Below are 25,720 nucleotides of genomic sequence, written 5' to 3' on the forward strand. Positions count from 1 at the left end.
GGTTTTGAACTCCTAGCCTCAAATAATCCTCTCACCTTGGCCTCCCAAGTATTGGGATTACAGGTGTGAGCTACCCTGCTCGGCCCCTCTGAGATAGGCTTTAATATCCCCATTTCAAAATGAGTAAACTGAGGTTTGGAGTGGGTAAAGTGCTTCATTCATTCATTCATCCATCTATTCATTTATTCAACAGACATCTGAATGAGCAGCTACCCTGCATCAGACAGGCCAACTCCGTCTTAATACGAAGATGATTAAGACAAAAATCCCTGTCCTCATAGTCCAGACTGAAGGACAGACACATAAAGATGAGTATAATAGAAGGTGGATCATGAATTGTAGCTAACATTTATTGGGTACTTACTAAGTGCCAGTGACTGCTGTAAGCTCTTGGTGTGTTTTTCTCCATCAGTTCTCCCCAACCTCTGTTAGCTACATGTCTCATAGATTAATTCATAGATAAGACTGAAGCCTGGTGATTGTCTACGGTTTTATAAGTAGCAAGTGGCAGAGCCAGGATGAATATCCAGTGGATGGGTATTAGTGCCAGAGGTCCCACTTGGCCATCAAGCTCTACTGTCTCTGATGATAAAGTAGCGAATGGGGCCCTAAGTTGGTGGGGGGGTGGCTAACTCAGTCTGGAATTCACGGTGTTCAGGGGAGATTTCCTGAAGGACTAAGGAATTAGCTAGACAGAGGTGAGTGGGGGGAGGCAGGGCCATTGCACGGGAGGGCCAGACGTGGGAGCCACCTCCCGGAAATCTACACAGCATCTAGGCCAGGCAGGGACTGGAGCGTGTGAGGAAGCTGCGAAAGCAGGCAGGACCCAGCCTCCAAAGGAAAGTGGTCCGTATCCTAGAGGTAGCTGCAAGTTTGAAGGGTTTTACGCAGGGGAGTGACTTGGCCAGATTTTTAGAAAGATCGCCAGGGAGCTGGGTGAAAGTGGATGGAAGGACAGAGACAAGCACTGAGGCAGTGAGTGGGGAGGAGAGAGGAGAAATTCAGGAAGTGGAGTTTTCCCCATGATGGTTATTTGGGGGCTAAGTAGAGGACAGGGAGCAGTTTTAGAGGACACCCAGCTTCTGCTCCTAATCAGGGGGATTGGGGTGATCTGATGAGGTCAGTATTGGATGTCAACCCAGTCTTCTGGCGCCCAGTCCGTGCCCTTTTGCCTCTTGGCACTGCCAGTAATAATGTCCGCGGGCCACCGGTGAACCGAGCTGGCAGCCTCCAACCCCCACTCCTCCGGCGGCGGCGACGTGCAGTGCATCACCCTGGGCACCAGGGGGCGTGCCCGCACACGCTCGGGCCGCTCTGGCCCAGCCCATCTCAGTGGTCGCGGAAGGTGACGTGGACACGGAAGTGGTCGTCGTCGCGGCACCGGTGGGAGCTAGGCGCGGGGCTCGGACTGCGGCCGGCGGGCGGACAGGCGGAGGCGGTCTCGCATCGGCGGCGACGGAGGGCTCAGGCGTCGTCGTTTGGGTGGGGGGCCGCTGAACTGACAAGCGACATTTCAGCTCCTTTCACCCGCCGGAACCCATCAGCCGGGGCCTCTCAGCCGGCGTTACCATGACCAAGGCCGGTAGCAAGGGCGGGAACCTCCGCGACAAGCTGGACGGCAACGAACTAGACCTGAGCCTCAGCGACCTGAATGAGGTCCCGGTGAAGGAGCTGGTCAGTATCGTCCCGCGAGGCCTAGGCGCCCACCTTCGCCGGGCGCTGGCCCCTACGTGGGCCACCTACTTTCCTCTTCTTTAAAAGCATCAGTTTCCTTTTCTTTAAAAAGAAGCGGGGTGGTGGGACTAAGTCTCCTAGGAGGCCGCATCCAGCCCAAGGTTCTTCCCGGGATGTACACGTGTCACTTTGGCGCAGTTCCAGAACATAGGGAAGATCTGCTTCTCTGGCCCTAGGCTTTTTACAGGCCAAGAAGCGAATCTGTCACCTTTGGGGGGCTTTTACAGCTCCCAGCTCCGTGCCCGACTCTGAGTAGGAGCACACGGAGTAGTTACTGGGTGTATTCGAGAATGAATGAGGCTTGTTCCGGGGGAGTAGGCCTCCTGGTAGACCTGGGTGTGGCCCAGAACCTGGCTCTTCTAGGAAGCTGGCAATTCCAGCTGGCTGCCCGAGCCCTGAGGCAGCCTACCTCGAAGAAAGTAAAGTCTCCCCCCAGCTTGGCTGGTAAAGTCTTATCCCAGTTCCGCTGAAACTAGCGGGAGTCCCCTTCGCCCCTCTTTCCCCCGACCTTTCCCCTGTAAACTGAGGCTTACTGCTCCAGGGAGATTAGTAGGCATCTAGTTTTGTCAGCGTGGAGCTAGTTCCCACATCCCTCGTTTTCCCACTCTGTTCCCCCTCCCACCCCCGCCAACGCCCTACTAGACTCACTTTGGGTGACCCACACTTTGCTTTCTGCCGTTGATAAATTACATTTGCCTTGGGCGCTGGGCCCAGTCTTTATTCCACCGTGGACGGGTATTACGGTGATTAGAACCGGGTTCCCAGCCCCTCCAGCTCCATTGCTTAATAGCTGAGTGCCCTTGGCAAGCTAGTTAGCCTTTATGCCTAGATCTCCTCATCTATACAATGGTGATAACAGTTTCTATCTCATATGCTTATTGCGAGGTTAAATACCATTGTAATGGAAAATGCTTGGAAGGAGCAAATACTGATACTTGTAGCTGTTACTGTGTTTTTCCCACTGTAGTATTTAAAACTTTTTTAGGTGGTCAGACTTCACTTTTACGACTCTGTGACAGAAAGTGCAGGTTGCCAGAGGATCCTTAACTGAATATATGCCTCCTTTTCTATCCCAGGAAGATAGATGGCCAGCCTTATTTCACCCTGCCCTAGGACTGCTCTCTGATCCAGGAATCTGAACAGCCCAGCATTAACCTTAGGGAGGAAGTTTTGCTGAGCTTGTCCAGCCTGGACACCATGGGAAAATAGAGATGGGCTGTGAGAGCCTCTTTTTTTTTTTTTTTTTTTTTGATGATGGAGTTTCGCTGTTGTTGCCCAGGAGTGATCTCGGCTCACCGAAACCTCTGCCTCCCGGGTTCAAGCGATTGTCCTGCCTAAGCCTCCCGAGTAGCTGGGATTACAAGTGTGTGCCACCATGCCTGGCTAATTTTCTATTTTTAGTAGAGACAGGGTTTCTCCGTGTTGGTCAGGCTGGTCTCGAACTCCTGACTTCAGGTGATTGCCTGCCTCGGCCTTCCAAAGTGGTGGGATTATAGGCATGAGCCACCACACCCGGCAGGGCCTTGTTTTTTCACTCTGTCATTCACTCCGCTACTTACTCTATCAGTCATGATTCAGGCAACATGTATGGATACTGAGCACCTGTTCTGAGGAAGGGCCTGAACTGGGGAATATGGAAATTGCAAAGCTTTATTAGACACTGTCCCTGCCCTGAAACGTAGTAAGAGGGACGCTGGGTAATATTTATTTTTAAAGTGTTAAGAATAATGTCTAAGAATCTAAATTTTGCTTGCCTGCCTGCCTGCCTTCCTTCCTTCCTTTCTTTTTTTTGAGATGGGTTCTCACTGTGTTGCCCAGGCCGGCCTCAAACTCCTGGGCTCAAGCGATCCTCCTGTCTCAGCTTTCTGAGTAGCTGAGACTATGAGACTACAGGTGTGAGTCCCTGTGCCTCACCTAAGGTTTCCCTTCTTGGAGGTTGTACAGCCACATCCCTTCTCTTTGCATTCTTCCTTAGATCATGGTTATCTGGCTTATTTTTCCTCTTATTCCCAGGAACATTACTCTTTACTGCCATTTTAAAAAGGCCTTTCCTAATCATGGGAACATTCTCTGGAAAATGCTTCATTAACAGATGTCACTGAATTGTTTCAGGTGTTGGTCTGACAGGTTTTTCTCATCCTCTTTTACCTAGGCTGCCCTTCCAAAGGCCACCATCCTGGATCTGTCTTGTAATAAACTGACTACTCTACCGGTAAGATTGGCATGCAGCCATGACTCCCTCTGGTGCCTCAGATGCATCTCCTTCCTGTTTTGGGGGTTGGGGGGGGGGGGGGGGGTGTCATAAGGCATAATTTCAGGATAGGCCTACAGGCAGGCTATAGCTATATCTGAGCGTGTAGGGGAGGCACAGTGGAGTGGGGTGGTTAGTCCCAGTGGGAAAGGAATTGAGATGGAGGCCTCATTCTTCAGAACAGTGGTAAAGTCAGGCCACAGAAAACTAAACTCAACAGGATGCTGAGTAACTTACTGGGCTCATCTTTTTTCTACATTATTTTATTCCTCTGAAAAATAGTTTACCTCCCTACTGCATAGAGGATGCTAGAGACCATTTTGTAAGTTGCTCTGCATTCCGGGGAGAAAGCTGTGAACAGCTTCCTTGTGCATCTTTTGATGGGGAGCAAGAAAGAATGTGATTTTATGGGCTACCTTATCATTATTCTCCTAAAGGACTTGAATTAGTTGAGATTTGCTCAATTTGGTCAGCACAATCTATGATCAAATCCTTTTTATTTTTCTTGGACAACGTCTGCTAGTTTTCCTTCCACTCCACCTGTGTAGACAGCGGATTCATTCAGCCCCTCAGCCTCTCCGACATAGCAGTGCTCTTGCACGGTCAGGCCTAAGTGTGCTGCTATTGCCACTTCCACCCATCACTCTAGCCGTGCCACTCCTTGCTGTACTCCAGGGTGACTTCCTATTTGGCCCTGGCCATTATTTGACTCAGGGGGTCAAGTTCAGAAGTTGGCAATGTCCTCACTGGATCATTAGTCCACTCACCTCACAGTATTCTCCTAGGCCTTGCTCATTGTCCACAGTACCTTCTCACAGCTCATCAAAAACTGTTTCTAACGTTCAAAAAGCATCTGAGATCCCACTTCTTCCAGGAAGTATTTTGTGTTGAATAAAAGAAGAATATGTTGGGAGCTGTGGTTCATGCCTATAATCCCAATAACTCAGGAGGCTGAGGTGGGAGAATCACTTAGCCCAGGTGTTTGAGAGCAGCCTGGACAACATAGCAAGACCCCACTTCTAAAAAAATAAAAATAAAAGCAGGGTAGCAATTCCTTGCAGCCGCACTCCTTCTGTACGCTTTGCTAGATGGTCATTCAGCCAAGTGCACTTTCTGATCTGAGCTTGTTCTGTTGTCTGTACTGACAACTTCCATTTCACTCTGCATTGCAGATCCACTGGCATTTCCAAGTCCCTAGAGAGCATGAATAGTGCCTCATTAGCTGAGGTTGTACCATCGCTTTCAGATGGGTGCTTAGCAAGGGTTTAATGTCAGGGGGATGTCTTGACCTGTGTTGAGAAAGAGCCAGGACTTGGGTAGGATGGACCCCAGCCCGTTCAGTTAGTTATTCACAGAATGTCTGTTGAGCACCTGTGTTAAGTACTGTGTTAGGCGCTGCAAATAACAAGAATCAGACTGACTACTCCAGGAGTGTCTGATCTTTTTAAGAAAATGAACGAGCAAGCTGTTTTGACAGATCCTATGAATGGTGAGCATAGGGTGCTGTGGAAGGACAGAATGGGTCCCACATCTCTCCAGGAGCAGTGCGGAGGGTGGGCTGGAGCAAGAACTGAGGATGAAGGAATAGTGTTTTGTGCCTACTTTGTGCTAAGCCCTTTTCCATGCACATCTTGGTAATTATCACCAGGAGTGGTAGATGTTCTCTGCATTTTCATTTGAGGAAGAACGGCTGCTAACGGTAGAGCCAGGATTTTTACAGGGGGTACCTCTGACTTGAGGGCTTCCAGACTGTTACACCAAAGTGTGTGAGCCCAAGGTTTAGATGAGGAGTATCCAATCTTGTGGCTTCCCTGGGCCACATTGGAAGAAGAAGAGTTGTCTTGGGCTACACATAAAATACGCTGATGAGCTGAAAAAGGAAAAAAAAAATCTCGTAATGTTTTAAGAAAGGTTACAAATTTGTATTGGGCCACATTTAAAGCTGTCGTGGCTTGTGGGTTGGACAAGCCTAGCTTAGGTTCTCTCTTTGGATCCTAGTCGGATTTCTGTGGCCTCACACACCTGGTGAAGCTAGACCTGAGTAAGAACAAGCTGCAGCAGCTGCCGGCAGACTTCGGCCGTCTGGTCAACCTCCAGCACCTGGATCTCCTCAACAACAGGCTGATCACCTTGCCTGTCAGCTTTGCTCAGCTCAAGGTAACAATTCGTGAACCAGTGTTTCATGGCCAGGTGTGGCAGAGAACTCAGGGACTCTGGAGCACGGCCCTGAGAAAGGCTGACAGAAATACCCGCTTGTTGGTCCTACCTCAGATGGTGCTCCCTATATGTGGAACACAGAGGGGGCATTCTTCCTTTCCTGCTCATTTTGTTTCCCCCTGAGGGACTATGTATGTGAACTCGGGCTTAACGAGCCTCTTTGCCCATTGCCTATCTCTTTAGAACCTGAAGTGGTTGGACCTGAAGGATAACCCCCTGGATCCTGTCCTGGCCAAGGTGGCAGGTGACTGCTTGGATGAGAAGCAGTGTAAGCAGTGTGCAAACAAGGTAAGCACCAAGCTCCCTCCCGGTGGCTCCTTACACACTCCCCTGGGATTTCTCCTCCTGTTTTTCCCTCCTAGGGCACCTGGAGCTTTGTGTGGAGTTAAGCATTCAGGTCCGAGTGAAATATGTCCACTATGAGCCTGTCAAGCAGAGACCTTTGTTTCTGCATTTACTTTATTTTTTTGTTTTTTATTTGTTCTGAGACAGAGTTGCTCTGTTGCCCAGGTTGGAGTGCAGTGGCACAATCTCAGCCCACTGCAACCTCCGCCTCCCAGGTTCAAGCGATTCTCCTCCCTCAGCCTCCCGAGTAGCTGAGATTACAGACGCCTGCTACCATGCCCAGCTAGTTTTTGTATTTTTTAGTGGAGATGGCATTTCGCCATGTTGGCCAGGCTGGTCTCGAACTCCCGACCTCAAATGATCCACCCACCTTGGCCTTCCAAAGTGCTGGGATTATAGGCGTGAGCCACTATGCCCGGCCTGCATTTACTTCACAAGTCGCAGAACAAGACTGCCTTCTCTGCTGCAGTACTTCCTCTCTTAAGAAGCCAGGACCTTGCATGATGCAACATGACACTGTGTGGACAGTTGTTTTAACAGTACCAGGGGGTTAGGGGCTGTGGCCTTTCTGAGGCACAGTCATAGGAATGTTGATAATAAAAGTGATGATAAAGGTGTTATAGCTATAAGTTTATAGCTGTAAGCAGGCACGTCCTGGGCAGACCGGGTATTTGATTACAGTTGAGTCATCTGACATAGGAGTGAGGAACTGAAAGCAGCATGCAAGACAACCATTGTCTGTGGTCAGTAGCCTGGAAGGTGCCATACCCTGCCTATTAAGAACAGCATTATACCTATCTCTTAATAACTCCAACTATAGTCACTTTTTCCCTCCAGCTTTGGAACAGATTGCTGCTGCTTCAGCTAAGCACCAGATGACTGACTTGGCTATGTTTAAGGTGCATGTTGAACAAAAAAGACTTAACTTTAAATACTAGAATTCATGGGTGAATGATGAGTCTCTGCTGTCTCAAGTAGAGAGTAAGAGAGTAAGATACTTCTTATCATTAGCTCAGGGCTTATATAATCTCATCATCTGTATCATCTCTTATTACAAGAAATCAAGCACAAAGTTAACACAACCAAGTAGCTAAGACAAGAGTTTTCCCTTAGATGAGAACAGTATAAGTGATCAGTGAAATTCTCTTTTGAAAGCTGGGTGCTGTAGGAGTGATGTCTGTTCTGCAAGCTGACAGTAGCTACCATTGATTACTCTTTCCTTGTCCTGGATGCTTTCCATGCACCATCTCACAATCCTCACAGCCCTGAGGAGTCGGCATTACTTTCATTTCTCTGACACAAGAAACCCTCAGCATATACACACCTTTCATTCATCCATCCATCCATTCATTCAGTAGGTAATATGTGGAATCATAGGAAATTGGTGATATTCCACAGTTTTTGACATACAAAAATAATTTCTATTGAATACAAAGGCCTTTTGTATTTGCATATGTCTTTCAGACAAATGCAACATAGTGGATGTGGTAACTAAAGCCATGGTCCCTGGCACAGCTGTCCTAGAGCTGCAGCACACCTTTAGGCTTTGTGGGGAAATGGCCTGGACCAGTCAGAATCAGGTCGTCTATCTGCAGAAATTAGTTTAGGTCTTACTAGCTCTGAGCAGGTAAGACCTAAACCTGGTGGGTATATGGGTTAGTCTTAATCAGCTTGGTACATATTAAAGCAACTTTTAAAAATGATTTGTTCAATGTATTCATCAAGTGCTTACTGTATGCTATGAACTAGAGTAGCTAGACAAAAATTTACCCTCCAGGAGCTCACAGACTCCAGACTATGAGAATCCGTCCCATTTCTGCATTGCCTGTGTTTTCAGATAATTAATTTTTTTTTTTTTTTTTTGGCACGGGGTCTTGCTCTGTCACCCAAGCTGGAGGGCAGTGGCGCACTCTCAGTTCACTGCAACCTATGCCTCTCGGGTTCAAGCAGTTCTCCCACCTCAGCTTCCCAAGTAGCTGGGATTACAGGGGCATGCCACCACGACTGGCTAATTTTTGCATTTTTAGTAGAGATGGGGTTTCACCATGTTGACCAGGCTGGTCTTGAACTCTTGACCTCAGGTGATCCACTCCCCTCACTCCTCTTCCTCAGCCAACACCCTGGACTCTTACTTTCCACACTCTCCCTGCATCATGGCAAAGGGACCCATGACTTCTCTACTATCTGAGTGCCCTGAGCCCTAACTCTGAGTCCAGACCTGATTTCTTTTCTTTTTCTTTTTTTGAGACAGAGTCACGCTCTGTCGTCCAGGCTGGAGTGCAGTGGTGCAGTCTCAGCTCACTGCAACCTCCACCTCCCAGGTTCAAGAGATTCTCCTGCCTCAGCCTCCTGAGTAGCTGGGATTACAGGTGCACACCACCACGCCCAGCTAATTTTTGTATTTTTTAGCAGAGATGGAGTTTCACCATATCAGTCAGGCTGACCTTGAACTCCTGAGCTCAAGTGATCTGCCTACCTTGGCCTCCCAAAGTGCTTGGGATTACAGGTGTGAGCCACCGCGCCTGGCCCAAACCAGGCTCTTGAAAGGAGATCCTTTTGCTGGTCTGCTCCTGAATACTTCTTATGATGGGTGTGTGCTTGTCTGGAGGTATGCGTGTCTGGAGTTTTCTAGAAATAAGAATTACATATGAATATACATGTCTGTCTCATGCACGTGCATATTCAAATGTAATTGTTAAGTGCAGTAGTAAAACAAGACCCTTTTGCTAATAGTTTGGGTTTTCTTCTTTTTTCTTACATGGTAAAGAAAATAAGCAGCAGTACTTACTGAGCACATAATAATGCCAGAGATTATACAAGGCAGCCAATACAAGTTATTTATTCTTCACAACACTCCATAGAAGTATATCTTATCTCTGTTTTCTCGATCAGAAAATCGGCTCAGAAAGGTTAAGTCACTTGCCAAGGTTATACAATAAGGGGTAGTCAGGATTGCGTTGGGCTCCAAGCTTACACTCTGTCCCCTACAGCCAAAGAATACCAGCTTTAAAAAAATACGAACGAAAAAGGTCTTTACCTCCTCCACCCACCATAGCAAGAATCTTTGTGATTGTGTGGTTAGAGGTCATCCATGAGTGAGTTGACGTGGATCTGGGGAGCTCAGATTGCCGAGTATAAGTGTGCTGTGTGTAGGCTTCTCTCGGAGCTCTCTTCTGCATGTGGTGAAAGTGTGTGGGACAAGCTCTGCCCTAGGAATGCAGGGGACTGTGCTCAGGTCTTAGCTGTGCTGCTTTCTGGCCATCAGCAGTGGACAAATCACCCTATGAGTCTCGGTTTTCTTCTTTTGAAATGGGAATTAGCCATTCCTCATGTATGTATTGAATGCCTGCAATTAGCTAAACTGCTAGCCACGCCCCTGTGGGATACCTACAGACCAGACAGCAGTTCCTGCCATTAAGGAATCTGCCATCTTATGACCAAGCCAGATAGGTAGCAAGTGGCTACAATGTCCTGTGTTGAATTCCACAGGAGTAGATGGAGGGGGACTTAAGGTAGCCACAGGAGGGGCAGTCAGGAAAGCGTGTTGGAGGAAATGCTCTTCCCAAGTTGTTGCTGAGGGTCATATGGAATCATGCATGTGAGAGTGAGTGTAAATGGCAGAACTTTTTACAGATTCGAGTTGGCATTGTGTTTCACTTTTTTCTGACAGTTTTAATGACCTGGGCTCATAGCACTCTTCTCCAGCTAAGGTTGGCACAGTAATTTTAGGATACAAAGATACAATTAACTCCATTAGTTTGGTGGTGGTGGTGGTGGTGGTTGTTTTGAGATAGGGTCTCAGTCTTCACCCAGGCTGGAGTGCCATGGCATGACCACAGCTCACTGCAGCCTTAACCTGGGTTCAAGTGATCCTCTCTCCTTGGCCTCCTAAGTAGCTGAGACTACAGGCATGTGCCGCTGCGCCTGGCAAATTTTTTTCATTTTTCTGTAGAGATGGGGTCTCATTATGTTGCTGAGGCTTGTCTTGAACTCCTGGGCTCAAGCAGTCCTTCCACCTCGGCTTCCCAAAGTGTTGGAGTTACAGGTGTGAGCCACCACATTCAGCCTAACTCTTATTAGTTCTACATTGCTACCATGATAATCTGGGAGCCTGAAAATAGTCTGTTTTTTGAGACTTCCTTGAGCAAACATGACCATGAAGAGCACTACTTTCCTCCTTTCCCTTTGCAGGTGTTACAGCACATGAAGGCCGTGCAGGCAGATCAGGAGCGGGAGAGGCAGCGGCGGCTGGAAGTAGAACGTGGTAGGTGGCTGTCCCTCTTGTAGTTATCTTTCAGATCCTCATCCCAGCCAGTGGATTCTCATGCTTCAGGAGCTGGGATCCAGTAGAATAGTCATGAAGAACAGTTAGTGGGCGGTGGGGGGACAGTATTGTGGTGGATGGTATCGTCTTTATCTGATGAATCTCTCTTCAGTACTGGCTTCTCTGCTGAGCTCTAGAGGCAGTCAACTGCTTATATTTCATCTCTGCTTGGAGGGTTAATAGGCATTCATATGAAATGTGGCTAAAACAGATTCCTGATGGCTCTTCAGTCCCTCCCAGTGTTCCCTGTAATAGGAAATCACTTTCCCTGTAGTTATTCAAGCCTGAAATAGGAAAGATGTTAATGACTCCTTTTTTTCTGTAATTCCCACATCCAATCTGTCAGCAAGTCCTATGTGGGACTGTTTCTCCAGCTCCAGTGCAATCTCTAACCAGCCACCATTCTGGGACCACCACAATGCCTTCCAGCATGTCTCCATGATACTCTCATCTCCTTAAACTCATTCTCTTCACAACAGTCTGGGAGATCTTTTTAAAACATAAATAATTATGCTGCTACTTGCTTAAAACCCTCTAATGGCATCCCACTGAACTTAGAATGAAATCCAAAATCATTGACAAGGCCAGCAAAACCCACCTTGGCCCAAGCTTGCTTGCGTGCTCTCCACCAACCTTGTTGCACACACAAGTGAAACTGAGCCATTAACTTCAGCTTGAGTACACCAACTGCAGTCTCACTCAGGGGCTTTGCTGGGTTTCCTTTTCCCTTAGTCTCTTTAAGTGCTGGCTTCATAATCCCACATCTCTGCTCAAATGTTGCCTTAAGTTAACTGTAACCCTTTTAGAACCACTGGACTAGAGTAGCCATTCTACCTGTCACTCTGCCATACCCTCTGCTAGTTGTTTTTTTTTTTTTTTAATTATTTTTTGAGACAAGAGTCTCGCTTTGTTGCCCAGGCTGGAGTGCGGTGGCATGATCTTGGCTCACTGCAACCTCCGCCTCCTGGCTTCAAGCCATTCTCCTGCCTTAGCCTCCTAAGTAGCTGGGACTACAGGTGCCCCTCTGCTAGTTTCTTTAGGGCACAGATCACTGTCATCTTTACGTTCACCTGTTTACTTTCTCCTCTAGAAAGTAAATGATACAGGCACTGGAACGTGGCCTGTTTTCTCCATTGCTGCATCTCAAGTACTTAAAATAACCCCTGGCATGTAGTAGGTGCTCTGTTGACTGGCTGGCTGATTTCTGAGCCCCTCACTGGAGGAGTCCTGTGGTTCAAGAAGGGATGTATACAGTACTGATTACAGGCAGTCCCTGAGAGCACCATGCCAAGTTACAGCCATCCGTTATTACGCATGGCCACTGTGGCAAGACATACCCGTGTTTACTCTGACCCCTGTTGCCTTCACCTCAGTGGCCCATGTTCCCTAGAGGCTGGGTGGAGTGTGCTCTTGGCATTCTGGTGCCCAGCTGGAACTTGGAGCTTGTTTCTACATGGAGAAGCAGTGGAAAGCTACAGTATTTACAGTAGTACTATTCAGCTACATTATGGCTAACGTAGGCTTTTAAGCCCTAAAAGGACATTTAACCATCATTTGTGGCATTCTGGCTTTGGAAAAGTGTATTTCAGACTTCCAGATAACTAATTTGGAAATGCATTTTTAGAACCCAATAATTTAGAGGTTGTAATTTGGAAGTTTGTAAACATGCTTGAACCATTGAGTAAATCTGAATGTGTTCCTGTGTGCAGTTCTCAGATTCATGAGTTCAAGTGTTTGTTTTTTAAGACTAGTCAAGTGCAGGCTGGTCCTAGTGCAGTGGTGTTTACAACTAATTCATCACAACCAGTTAGAGATTTCTTTCTTCCTTCTCCACTCCCACTGCTTCCCTTGACTAGCCTTAAAAAAAAAAAAAAAAAGTCAGTGCAGTAGTAAGAAGGTAGGTTCACTTTTTTAGAACAACATTGCCATTGTTACTTTTTTCCTTTTATTTTCTTTGAGGCATGGTCTCACTGTCACCCAGGCTGGAGTGCAGTGGCACGATCACGGTTCACTGCAACCTCCACCTCCTGAGCTCAATCGATCCTCCCACCTCAGCTTGCCAGATAGCTGGGACTACAGGCATGCACCAGCACACCCAGCTAATTTTTTTTGTTTTTTTATAGAGACAGTCTTGCTATGTTGCCCAGGCTGGTCTCGAACTCCTGGCCTCAAGTGATACTCCCAGCCTCATCTCCCAAAGTGCTAGGGTTATAGGCATGAGCTACTGCTCCTGGCGTCATTGTTTCTAACCCTAAACTTGAGTGCTCATTTTCTCTTCTCACTTGTCTCCCCATGCCACATTCATTTCTGAAGCTTGGGAAGATAGGAGTCCCATAGAAAACTGCCATGGCTTTTTCTCTTCATAGCTGAGTTCTAGAAGGCAATCAGTTGCTGTGCCTTCTGAGTTACTACCTAATTCTAGAGGAGCACCACTTATCCCTCATGCCTTTCTTAGGTCTTCCTTGTTATTTTACCCTAATTTCTCTGCTGCTTGAGGATAGGAACCTCGTAATCAGAATCCATTCAGCAAACCCTGAGAGCAGCTGCTTTTGGGGAGGGCTACTTCCAGGAGCAGAAGGTTGGCTGTTTCCTTTGAATATTTCTTATGTGAACAATGGCACCAGGGTAAAGGTGGCAGAATCTGTACTTTTAATCACTTGGGAAAGCAAACTGCTGGAGTGTTTGTGGGCCAGAAGTCAAATTTTGGTATGTTTTGTTGTAGAGGCAGAGAAGAAGCGTGAGGCTAAGCAGCGAGCTAAGGAAGCTCAGGAGCGGGAACTGCGGAAGCGGGAGAAGGCGGAAGAGAAGGAGCGCCGGAGAAAGGAGTATGATGCCCTCAAAGCAGCCAAGCGGGAGCAGGAGAAGAAACCTAAGAAGGAAGCAAATCAGGCCCCGAGTAAGTTTTCTGCCTGTTGTAAGATTCCAGCAGGGGTACAGTGGAGACACTCATGTTTCCAGGTGTAGACGACTGGGTGAGCAGGCCTGCAAACCTTAGATAAAGTAGACTCTAAAGCTTGGGAGTGGATGAGAAGGTTTGGTTACAGGGAATGGGGGACTCTCCTAGGGAGCTAGTGCCCAGCTTGTTTGTTTCTCCAGTGCCCACATACTTCTGTGCAGGTGTTTGGGTCAGATGTGTCTTGGAGCATTCCCAGAACAGAGTCTCACTTTTTTTAGAGGTGAGGTTCTAAAATCATTGAGATATGCAAAAATCACACACACAGTCAAGTTTACTTTTTTGTTTGTTTGTTTTGAGACAGAGTTTTACTCTTGTTGCCCAGGCTGGAGTGCAATGGCACGATCTCAGCTCACTGCAACCTCCGCCTCCTGGGTTCAAGAGATTCTCCTGCCTCAGCCTCCCGAGTAGCTGGGATTACAGGCATGTGCCATCACGCCTGGCTAATTTTGTATTTTTAGTAGCGATGGGGTTTCTCCATGTTGGTCAGGCTGTTCTCAAACTCCCGACCTCAGGTAATCCGCCTGCCTCGGCCTCCCCAAGTGCTGGGATTATAGGTGTGAACTGTGCCCAGCAAGTTTACTCTTAAAAGTGCCTTACAGTAAGATTCTGTGGCTCAGGCCTTTAATCCCAGTGCTTTGGGAGGCTAAGGTGAGAAGAGATCACTTGAGCCCAGGAGTTTGAGACCAGCCTGAGCAACATAGAGAGACTCTGTCTCTACATAAATTAAAAAATAAGCCAAGTGTAGTGGCACACACCTGTGGTCCCAGCTACTTAGGAGGCTGAAGCAGGAGAATCATTCAAGACCAGCCTGGGCAACAGTGAGACCCCTCTCTGCTTGAACACTAGAGGAGTCATTTGGTCTGCATTCAGGGAGCCACACTGTATAGAAAACATTTTTGTGTTTTACCTGAATATGTCTGGTTGAATTTCGTTAGTGACGTGGCTCCACATGCTGCAGAGGATCAGATACCCTCTGGATGAAAAGGGACCCCTGAGGGAGAGGCAGGTGAGGGAAGGAGCTCTGTACAGAGTGTGGAGGCCTGTGGCCCTGCCCCTACTCACCCTTGTCTTGAACAGTACAGGGCCCCAGGCTTCCACCCTCCTGATCTCACTGGTTTTTTATTTCTTTGTTGAAAATGAAGATCATTCAGGGTAGTGATAAGGATTAAATGAGGAAGCAGGATCACGCAGTTCCTGGCATTGTGGATGCTCAGTCAAGTTTTTTAAAATTTTTTCTAAAAATCTCAAAACTAATTTTTTTCTAATTAAAAATGTAACATATGTTCATTGCAAAGAATTGAGAAAAGATACCTATCTATCTAGATACATATATCAGAAAATGGCAACCACCTGTACTCCCCCATTCCTGGCAGTCATCACTGCTTACAATATGGTGTATTACCTTTTGGGCTTTCTTTTTATATACACATTATATCATAATAATGACAATAATGATAAATCCTGACCCTGTTTCCCCAAGTGGACAGTACTCTGTCCGCTTTGGATGCCTCCTGATAAGCCTCTCCCTCTGCAATCCCAAGAGGCGTGGATCACCATGTTACCAAGGAGAACTTAGGACCCTGAGGGCTGTGAGCTACATGAGACACGCAGAATGAGTCCCAGTTTCAAATCTGTCCCCTTGAGATCCAAGGGAAAAGTTGTTTCTGTTTCGGTCTCCGGAGACATTTTTTCTCTTCGGGGCCTGGGGAGTTTTTGCTTGAGGAAGGAATGTAGGTAGATCTGCACAGAGGAGACTAGCAGAGATTGGTATAGAGCGGGTCTCCTCTGACTGAACTTGTTTTGTCTACTGTTACTGTTCCTCCAGAATCTAAGTCTGGCTCCCGTCCCCGCAAGCCACCACCCCGGAAGCACACTCGTTCCTGGGCTGTGCTGAAGCTGCTGCTGCTGCTGCTGCTATTTGGTGTGGCGGGAGGGCTGGTTGCTTGTCGGGTGACAGAGCTGCAGCAGCAGCCCCTCTGCACCAGCGTGAACACCATCTATGACAATGCGGTCCAGGGTCTACGCCGCCATGAGATCCTCCAGTGGGTCCTCCAGACCGACTCTCAGCAGTGAGCTTGTCCCCAGCACCTGCTGCCTCCCAGCCTTGGAGTTTGGATTCCTATGGAATTGGGTTCTGCTGGACACAACCTCTTTGTAGCATCAGACCTACCTGCCATCATCAAATGGCTGCAGATTGGTACATGAGACCTCCTCTTTGTAGGACTTCTTCATTCCTTAGTCAGGGTTCCCTGGTGGAATGAGGAGAAATGGGAGGTGGTGGGGGGGCGTGGGGGGCAGTTACCTGCATGCCTAAAGGAGTAGGCTTGGGGGTGGGGAGAGAGAAAGCATAGCCTTTTCTAGTTGTTATACAAAGCTGTGTAAAGGCAAGGCTCGTTTCTACTAAATGGTCAGCTGTCACTACATTTATACTTTTGTATGCCACAAACCCTTTCTTTCATTCCTCCCTGGGAATCAGGGTAGATCAGGAGGAAGTTTTTGGGGACTACAACACCACACTCAGTAAATCCAGTCTAAACTGGGAGGTAGGGGTATTCCTGTTATCTTCACGACCTCAGAGATGTAAGCATTTTAGCAGCCACACAAAATCTCTGGCTATGAAAGGGACTTCATGACCATCCAGTCCAATATAACACTTGCCGACGGAGAAACTGAGGTCTTCCATGACTTGCCTGGTCTCGCAGCTAGTTTGAGGCAAAACTGGATTCCCACTCTGGTATTCTTTCTTCCCTTTACATCATTTTCCCTCGTTTATAATGTCCTGAGAGACTAGAACTCACACCAGAATTGATTATTCCTCAGGCAAAGCATAGACTCTTTCATGGTAGACAGATTTCATGACTCAGAGATAGAACTCTCTTGCTATCATCCGGTCATGGGCAGCTCTTGTGGAGTACTGCCCAACTTATGTGGCTTCCATAAAATGGCAACAGTCCAGGCTCCTTGCCTCAATTTTAGAGCATTAACTCCCTAATTGCCAGTAAGCAAGGAGGTGGATCTCTGCAAACCTACTCTGTCTATGACAGCTGTAGTTGTACTTGGTGTGACTAAATACCTCAAAGGCAACCTGCTTTTGCAGGTTTTGAAGTGTCAGCTTCATAAGACACTGAGGTTTAGAATTGTTTGATTCTAGACCATAATTGAAGGGAATAAATGGAACAGGAAATGAAGGGAAACAAGTAGCATCATGGAGCTGAAAAGTGGTGCATCACCCAATGGCTAGCACAAACAAGGATCGCACTGTCCATTCTCTTGTCTGCTAGATTAAGCATTTTCTTGCCTCTTTTGCTTCATCTTTTCACAACAGCTGGATAGAAGGATCAGAAATGACTGTGTCATGGTGCTCATTCACTGCAAACTCCCAGTTGCAAGCTCCTTGGCTCCCCCGGAGGGAACAAGAATCTCATAGTTCAGAGACAGAGAGGGCCTTTTAGCCCTAATGACCTTTTGGATGGGACTGCCACTGATGACTGTCCTGATATTGGAAGAAAGGACTTTGTTAATCTTCTCCCCCATAGCTCTGCTGCGTAGGTCTACACCTTACTCAGAATCACTACACATTCCTTTAGTCTTCCTCCAAGCTCCAGAGCCATTGGTACAAATGCTTTATTGAAACTAAATACATAATACACACAATGAGATGAAGACAATATAGAAGTCCGCATAGTCATCATAATCCCGTTCCTTGGCCGGTTGAGGCAGCTCAGTGGCTGAGCCCAGTCAAGCCAACCCGCAGCTTCACTCACGACTTCAAGATTTGATGCTAATTCTTTTGGATTTCTACAGTTATTAAATAAGTGTCTGAGTGGACTGTCTTTGTGCCTTTGTGTTTTGAGGGCTGGCTGGGTAGGAGTGGGGGTGGTTTGTCATTGCAGTGAATTTTTGCCAGGAGAGGAACATTAAATGCCAAAGGGTAGGTGGCAGTATTTCAGTCTCTGCCCCAGCTGACAGGCAGAGAGACCTTTACAAATAAGACCCAAGAAAGACTGGGCCTCACCTAGGCTTGTGTTCCAGGAGGTGCTGCCAGTCTCTTCATTGCAGTCGGGCTCTGAGGTTGGGGAGGTGGAAGTTTCCAGCTTTTCATCCTCATCCCTAAGGGCTAGAATCAGTCAGCACTATCTAAAGAGAGATGTGGCTGTAAAGTGGTCATCTGAAGGTAGATACGCCTGGATAGCTCTGGTCCAACGCGGCGAGAAGTGGATGTCACACCTTCCCCACGGCGCACTTGTATGTCTGCAAGCAAATTCTGGCGTTCTTGCTCCGAAAAACACTGCCGATAAGCCTGGAAGTGGCAGATGACCTCTTAATATGGTACCATCCATGGTGATCCCTTCTCCATGAGTGTGGAGGGTGCTACGCTTGGCTTGGGGCATGAGAACCTGTCTTCCCTCCCTGGGTCAGCATTATCAACACTGATCTTAGCAGACCTGCACTGCTGACTTGTGAGGCCTTTGTGGGCCCTCAACAGTTGTCCATGGAAATCTGGGGGACCACTGAGCCCGCAGGCAATGGGCAATGACCCCTGAGCCCTGGAGCGGCATACCTGTACCAGGAGCTGTGGGGAGGGATAGGCATTCACAACTGCACTGGCCATTTCCAGGCTGACTCGGTTCAGCTGCTGAATCTGTCTCCTCCAGACTAGTGCGAGTCCCCTGCCAGCACGGTCCACCTTCACCCCTCCAGCCCAGTCACTCTCCACACAGAAGGAGAAGGTAGTTTCATCTCGGAGCTTCCTGCAACAGCATAGATGGAGAGCTGTAAGTTGCTCGTTACTCTTCTACACCTGTTCCCCTCAAGTGGGAACTGAAAAACCCCCCCAATGACCTTGGAAGAGGTGGGCGCCATGTTACATCTGGCCTTTTTGGGCCTTTGACAATTTGAGTGCTCACTTTGTTCCCAGGTATAGGGCCAGTTGCTGATTCATTTAAAAACTACATCTAGTCCCTTTTAGTAGAAGGTACCAGATTCTTTGGATATTTGGCAATCTGGAATCTATTTCTGGTTCTTCTAACTGCTAGGAGCTTAGACAAGTCAATCTCTTCAGGCCTCAGTCCCCTCAAGTATAAAATAAGGGACTTGGACTGGATTGTCTCTGAGGTCATTTACTTATTTTAAATTCTGACAATAAACACTCCTTGAACTAAGTAGGCTAAAAATTTGCTTTCCTAGTGCTTATTACATTGTGATCTGACCTGTAATTAATCCTGGTAACTTGGCCTATGGTAACCTGGCCTATGATATCAGCCTGCAGAACACATACTTACATATAGGCGAAAGGAGAATATTTGAAAAGGGGCTAGGCTTGAGGACTCTTCCCAAGAATCCCCGGTGTGAGGTCAGCTCCTTCTGCCTCAAGCTTGAGAGACAATGGGCTGACTGCAGAGATGAGGGGAAAGGGACATTTGCTTTGACTGCAAGAGCCATGGTAAAGGACATGGCACAGCGTGGAGGCTGGACTTGCTGGGGTTACTCACTTGAAGGGCGCCTCAGCCACAGCCTTTGTGAATGCGCATGTGAAGTCGGCCAGCTCTTTCCAGCTCTGCATAATTTGAGCCTGGGCTTCTGTGTGTAGCTGCAGATCCACCAATGCCTAGAAACCCAAAAGCAACGATGGACTGGAAAGGTAGGGAGAGACTAGCTGCAAGTCACTGTCCACTAAAGCCACACCCCAGCCCCTTGGCTCCCTGTTTGGCACCTTCTCTCTTAGTCATTGCCAAGGCAGAAAGCAGTATGCAGCAGGCATTTTATTCTCTATCAATAGCAAGTCTCAGGTGACCAGTGAGTACCCAGCCCGATTCAGGCAACAGGACGTTCTTACCTCTTCAGCGTCTACCCTGGATATCATGGACCCTATGCTGGCCTCTGGTTGTCTCTGCTGCTTCTCCTTGGTCTGTTTATTTGCTCCCTGTTTCCCTCTTCTTGGAGGATTCTGAGCACTGGTGCAGGGGAGGAAATCAAAGAACAGCAACTCCAGGCTGAAGTCAGGCAGAAGATACGGAAGAAGACGGGACCAGAGCATCCCCCTGGACTTGTTAGAGATGGACTACCTTGCAGAGTGACCTACATCTGCGATGAATAAACTAAACGCACCCCTCTTGGCCCAAGAGCTGCCCCTTTTAACATGAAATCACCAGGGCAAATCCAAACCTGAAGCATTTCTCCTGATCCATAATCACCAGTGACAGAGCTTTCCCTGCTGTCCTTGCTGTGATGTCAGTTACAAAGCCCTGAAGCATTTCCTTCCCTTTCATAGTGCTGTCCAGGCTTCCCTGCATGAAGGGGCAGAAACTGCATTAATACTTGCTTCCTAGTAAGAGTCAGCCCTCTGTTCCATGTCCTCCCACCCTCTGGCTCTGCCCACCTGCTTTCCATTGTCGATCATGGACACAAATGCCTCTGCCCGGAGCAACACCAGTACTGTTGGCTCCTCCACCCAGTCCTCTCCGTCCTGCCAAAGTACCTGGAACACAGCACAGGGAGGGAGGTCAGCAGGTATTGAGCACCTGTGAGAGTGGCCCAGGTCTTCTGGGTGAATGAACTAACTCCCACCCCTTATGCATTATCTTTTCTGGAATGAAGTCACTGTGGCAAGAAACAGTGTCGCTGTCCCTCCCAGCCCTCAATCATTCAGTCTTGGTGCCCTGCATCTCAGAGACAGTGAATAAGAAAGGAACATAGCGGCCAGGCGCGGTGACTCACGCCTGTAATCCCAGCACTTTGGGAGGCCGAGGTGGGCGGATCACAAGGTCAGGAGATGAGACATCCTGGCCAACACGGTAAAACCCCGTCTCTACTAAAAATACAAAAATTAGCTGGGTGTGGCGGCGCGTGCCTGTAATCCCAGCTACTCGGGAGGCTGAGGTGGGAGAATTGCTTGAAACCAGGAGGCAGAGGTTGCAGTGAGCCGAGATCATGCCACTGCACTCCAACCTGGCAACAGGGCTAGACTCCGTCTCAAAAAAAAAAAAAGAAAGGAACATAGCAGGCCAGGCACGGTGGCTCACATCCGTAATCCCAATCCCAGCACTTTGGGAGGCCTAGGCGGGCAGATCACCTGAGGTCAGGAGTTTAAGACCAGCCTGGCCAACATGGTGAAACCCCGTCTCTACTAAAAATACAAAAAAAGTAGCTGGGCGTGGTGGTGCACGCCTGTAATCCCAGCTACTTGGGAGGCTGAGGCAGGAGAATCACTTGAACCCAGAAGGCAGAAGCTGCAGTGAGCCAAGACCATGCCATTGCATTCTAGCCTGGGCAGCAGGGTGAAACTCTGTCTCAAAAAAAAAAAAGAAAGGAGAAAGGAACATAGCAAGTTGAAAGAGGCAGGGGTCAATTTGTTCTGTACATTTTGAATACGGGAATGGAGGGAAGGTAAACTCTTCCAAAGGATTTCATACAAGTAAATGACTCTGGCTTTGAAGGTAGATGCTGTGAGCTACGTGGTCCTTACAAACACATAGGTTTTTTGGTGACAAAGACAAGAATCACAAGGGAAACTTCAGTCTATGAGAGCACCTCCTGTTTATCACAGGTAGGGCATAATCAAAGTCAAGGATGCCTCAAGGCCAACAATCCTCTAGCAGTACAGTATTATGGAGTAATTGGGGAACAGGACTTTGATAGAAAGTTTTCTGATTGGGTCCCTATAAGGAAAGCAAGACCTGTATTACAGCAAAGTATAGGGTGGGGGACCTCTGGGTTCTCATTCCCGTTGTGATCCTCAACAAGGCTTTTAACTTTTTTGAGCCCCAGTTTCCCCACCTGTGATGTGGGGAGAAGTCCTACCCTATAGGATGACTGATGGAAACAGGAGAATGTGGGAGTGCCTTGAGAGGGTAAGCTGCTCTATGAATATAAAGGCTTGCTAATACCCCCAGAGTAAAAAGTGTGGGGAACTGTCCTGTGTTACTGAGAAAGTTATCAGATCCAAAAAAGAAATCAAAGAGAGGAAAAAAAAATCTTTTTTCCTTTTTTATACAAGATGTTTCTGGTGAGATAAAAAAGAATCTTAGTACCAGGCAAGGTGGCTCACACCTGTAATCGTGGCATTTCGAGAGGCCGAGGCAGGTGGATTGCTTGAGCTCAGGAGTTCAAGACCAGCCTGGGCAACATGGCAAAACCCCATCTCTACCAAAAATACAAGCTCCACTCTGCGATCTCCACAAAAAACACAGGGCCCACATGTCTTCTGGCTCCCAGCTGGGTGTCACCAGCACGGAACCTGAGGAGAGGACTAGTGGGAAGGAGAAAAGCGAAGTCAGGGTATTTTTCCCTTGGCTCCCTCCCAGTGGGGTCACCTAGGGTTTGCTGTCCCCCTCTATGGCAGCTCATAGCTTCGCTCAAGGTGGTCCTCTCTCCATTTCTCTCTCCTGGATTCTGTTAACCACTCCTTCCCCTCATCCCTTCAGGCATAGGGATGGTAACAGCTATGCCAATGGTTCTCAATCGGGGGTGATTTTTCCCCACAAATGACATCTGGCAGTGTCTGCAGACATTTTTTATTGTCATGACTGAGAGGGGTACATTAGTAGATAGTGGCCAGGAATGCTGCTAAACATTTTGCACATCATAGGACAGCCCCCAAAACAAAGAATTCTCCAATTTAAAATGTCAACAATACTGAGGTCGAAAAACCATAAGTTGTGCTGTTATTACTGTGAGGTACCATGCTGTCACTGGTAGTTTCCTCATACCCTGCCCATGCCTTGGCAAACAGTCCCTTTATTCAATCTTCTTTTAATTACCCTGAGTTGAATGTGCCATCTGTCTTCCTGCTGGGGCCCTGACTGATAAGTATCCTTTAAAATAAAAGCATATTTATCCTGTAATTGTAAGGGGAGGAGGGGGAGGAAATGTCAGCCAGAAAACCCCTACCTCAGAGGGCCCAGCCCTTCTCCTCCAAGTGACACTGCAAGGCACGGCCTGCGCCTCAATCACACAGCGGCACTCCATGGACTGCAGTGCTCCTAGAAGCTGGCCCCCACCTTCCATCTGTAAAAGCACTGCAAAAGATGGAAAAGGGACTGTCAGTGGGTGGTCCAGAAAGCAGATAACTCAGCATAAGGCAAAGACACATGTGAGGACCTGGATCCAGCACCACAGTGATGTGTTTTAAGCATTCCTCTGGCCTCTGGGCTTTCATCCTGGTAACCAGTGCTGCATTCTTTCTTTCCTGTCTTCTCAGAGTGCTTTCCTTCTGCCTTGCTTGTCTCTGCTGCTGGCATCCCTGTGAGCCTCTTCCCTGGACCTTCTGACCCCGCTTGGTTTTCTTCTGGGGTGGGAGGATGTCAGAATTTGTTTTGGTTACTGCCAAGCTGCTGCTCTGGCCAGGGCAGGTAGACAGGTAGGCTGGAAGCTGACGGCATGGATTTAACATCAGGTCCTTGTTATCTGCTGCACTCCTCTCTGGGGTATCATGGAGGGGAACTTCAGGGATCTTCGGAAAGGGCTGCTTTTTCCAGTCACATGATGCACCTTCATTATTTTGATGATCCGAAACACTTTTAATTGGGGAGCTAGAGTCCTCAGGGCTCAGTTGCTTGTGGGTCAGAAACTTACATGTGAGCCTTTGAGCCAGAGGAATAAATTCTTCTTCATCTTCACTTCCACTGCTTAGCAACCTGACTGGCTGTGTTTGTGTGACAGTTTCAGCTGTGTCTGGGACAGGTGGTGAAAGTAACCCTGGTGTTAGAGGACAGGAGGCTTCAGAATCTGAGATGTCAACCACTACAATCTTCTCTTCCCTTTCAGGCTGTCTCCTCTTTGTTGAAGATGGTTCCTTCTTCAGAAAGGCAAATGTTGGCAACTCCTCAGAGTCACTATCACCAGAATCCAGTGAGGGTGATGACTTCTTTAGAGCCATCAGTATGTGCTATCAAATAATTCCCTAAAAGGAAAAGAGACATATGACACAGACTGGAGCATTCAATTCAGTCCACTAGCTGTGTTCCATAGCCAGGCTTTATGACATAAATATAAGATATAGAGAATACAGAAACAGAGAAATATGACATGGCCCCAACACATTCAATCTGGAACTCTAACTCCTGGTAATCTAACAGGAATCCTCCTCAAATTCTTTCCAGGTCAAGCTAAAGTATAAACAAAGTAGAGTTACCATTACAAAATTTTAATGGGGGGAGGTGGTAACAAGATTTAACACCTCCAACCCCTTGTTGATCTTCACATTTGAAATGGAGATGTCAAAAGTTATTCTTTTTTTTTTTTTTTTGAGATGGAGTCTCACTCTGGCACCCAGGTTGGAGTGCAGTGGCACAGTCTTGGCCCACTGCAACCTCACTCCCAGATTCAAGCGATTCTCCTGCCTCAGCCTAGTTGGGATTACAGGCACTGTAGCTGGGATTACAGGCACCCACCACAACACCTGGCTAATTTTTGTATTTTTAGTAGAGACGAGTTTTCATCATATTAGCCAGGCTAGTCTTGAACTCCTGACCTCAAGTGATCCGCCCGCCTTGGCCTCCCAAAGTGCTGAGATTACAGGCGTGAACCACCGCACCTGGCCAAAAACTGTTCTTTTTAAAAATTGAGATACAGGCTGGGCATGGTAGCTCATGCCTATAATCCCAGCACTTTGGGAGGCCAAAGGAGAAGGATCACTTGAGCCCAGGAGTTCGAGAACAGCTTGGGCAACATAGTGAGAACTCGTCTCTACAAAAAAATACAAAAAATTAGCTGGGTATGGTGGCTCACACCTGTAGTCCCAGATACTCAGGAGGCTGAGGTGGGAGGATTGCTTGAGCCTGGGAGGTCAAGGCTGCAGTGAGCTGTGATTGTACCACTGCACTCCAACCCAGGTGACAGAGTGAGACCCTGCTTCAAAAGAAAAATAAATAAAATAAAAATAGAGATATAATTTGCACAGCATAATATCCTTTTAAAAGTGTACGTTCAGTAGATTTTAGTATATTCACAATGTTGTGCAACCATCATCACTGTTTTTATCACATCAAAAAGAATTCCTGCAGCCATTAAGCAGTCACTGTCCATTCCCTCCCGCTCCCCAGCTCCTGGCAACCATAAATCTGTCTCTATGCATTTGCCTATTCTGGATATTTCATATAAATAGAATCATACACTATGTGGCCTTTTGTGACTGACTTTTTTCACTCAGCATGTTTTCAAGGTTTATCTGTGATATAGCCTGTATCAGTAGTTAATTGCTTTTCATGACTGAATAATATTCCATTGTATGGATATGCTACATTTTGTTTATCCATTCATCACTTGGACATTTAATTTGTTTCCTTTTTTTGGCTATTATGAATAATGCTGCTATGAACACTGATGTACAAGTTTTTGTGGCGGTATGTTTTCAAATCCCTTTCATGTATATACCTAGGAGTAGAATTGCTGGATCATATGCAAAGTTAATCACTTCTTGAACATTTACTAACACTGTAGGTATGACCCAGGAGGAGACATGTAACCTGCCTAGGACTCAGTTTCTTCCTTAGTAAAGCAGGGATGATAACAGCACCCATTTTATAAGGTAGTGAGAATTAAATAAAATAATGCATCCACCGCGCTTAGTACAGCATCTGGCACACAGCTAAGTAGAGTAAGTTGAATGACTAGGGAGGGGGCCTCATCTCTGACCCTTCGCTGGGCCTCCGTTGACATCTGCAAATCAGGCGAGTGGGACAAGCGGGCCTCTGCCCGACAAGCTCTGCGCCTCTCAGGCTGGCGGTCCGCTGCAGAGGCTCCTGGACGCCCTAGCCACCAAGACTCTGCAGAGCGGTGCTCAGGAGGGAAGCCCTGCCCAATCCGCAGGCCTGCGACCGGGGACGCTCACCTGCAACTTCTCCCGCCACTCTTTCAACTGCCAGGCAGGGCTCGGAAGTAGATCTCCTCATTT

At 47.6% G+C, this 25,720-nt stretch overlaps 2 protein-coding genes across 5 annotated transcripts; one reads left to right on the forward strand and one right to left on the reverse strand.

Annotated features, from left to right (window-relative positions):
• Nucleotides 1-1,356: 1,356 nt before the first annotated feature.
• LRRC59 (leucine rich repeat containing 59) lies at nucleotides 1,357-17,655 on the forward strand. The gene is made up of 7 exons (XM_032163269.2): nucleotides 1,357-1,674; nucleotides 3,887-3,946; nucleotides 5,984-6,142; nucleotides 6,386-6,490; nucleotides 10,739-10,811; nucleotides 13,594-13,767; nucleotides 15,653-17,655. Exons 1-7 carry the CDS (start codon nucleotides 1,570-1,572, stop codon nucleotides 15,898-15,900), a joined length of 924 nt encoding a protein of 307 aa, XP_032019160.1. The 5' UTR covers nucleotides 1,357-1,569; the 3' UTR covers nucleotides 15,901-17,655.
• Nucleotides 16,010-25,715, reverse strand: EME1 (essential meiotic structure-specific endonuclease 1). 4 transcript variants are annotated; one of them, XM_032163268.2, is made up of 9 exons: nucleotides 25,658-25,715; nucleotides 22,927-23,728; nucleotides 22,717-22,844; nucleotides 20,207-20,305; nucleotides 19,993-20,114; nucleotides 19,664-19,820; nucleotides 19,320-19,435; nucleotides 18,389-18,578; nucleotides 16,010-16,076 (listed from the first exon to the last, which is right to left on the reverse strand). In XM_032163268.2, exons 2-9 carry the CDS (start codon nucleotides 23,702-23,704, stop codon nucleotides 16,056-16,058), a joined length of 1,611 nt encoding a protein of 536 aa, XP_032019159.1. In that variant the 5' UTR covers nucleotides 23,705-23,728; nucleotides 25,658-25,715; the 3' UTR covers nucleotides 16,010-16,055. The 4 variants fall into 4 exon arrangements, 3 of the variants coding, with proteins under 3 accessions (XP_032019159.1, XP_032019158.1, XP_032019157.1); XM_032163267.2 differs by lacking the exon at nucleotides 16,010-16,076 and adding an exon at nucleotides 17,734-18,127 and having other exon boundaries at nucleotides 19,664-19,781; XM_032163266.3 differs by lacking the exon at nucleotides 16,010-16,076 and adding an exon at nucleotides 17,734-18,127.
• Between the last annotated feature and the right edge of the window lie 5 nt (nucleotides 25,716-25,720).

The sequence above is a fragment of the Hylobates moloch genome, unplaced genomic scaffold (genome assembly GCF_009828535.3).
Source record: "Hylobates moloch isolate HMO894 unplaced genomic scaffold, HMol_V3 SCAFFOLD_10, whole genome shotgun sequence".
Classification (NCBI taxonomy): Eukaryota; Metazoa; Chordata; class Mammalia; order Primates; family Hylobatidae; genus Hylobates; species Hylobates moloch.

Coding starts and splice junctions, on each gene's coding strand:
- LRRC59 (XM_032163269.2), top strand. CDS start 1,570: ATGACCAAGGCCGGTAGCAAGGGCGGGAACCTCCGCGACAAGCTGGAC. Junction 6,143..6,385: donor TCAGCTTTGCTCAGCTCAAG/GTAACAATTCGT, acceptor CTATCTCTTTAG/AACCTGAAGTGGTTGGACCT. Junction 13,768..15,652: donor GGAAGCAAATCAGGCCCCGA/GTAAGTTTTCTG, acceptor CTGTTCCTCCAG/AATCTAAGTCTGGCTCCCGT.
- EME1 (XM_032163266.3), bottom strand. CDS start 23,704: ATGGCTCTAAAGAAGTCATCACCCTCACTGGATTCTGGTGATAGTGAC. Junction 20,115..20,206: donor TGATCGACAATGGAAAGCAG/GTGGGCAGAGCC, acceptor CCCTTCATGCAG/GGAAGCCTGGACAGCACTAT. Junction 19,821..19,992: donor GATCAGGAGAAATGCTTCAG/GTTTGGATTTGC, acceptor GCCTGACTTCAG/CCTGGAGTTGCTGTTCTTTG.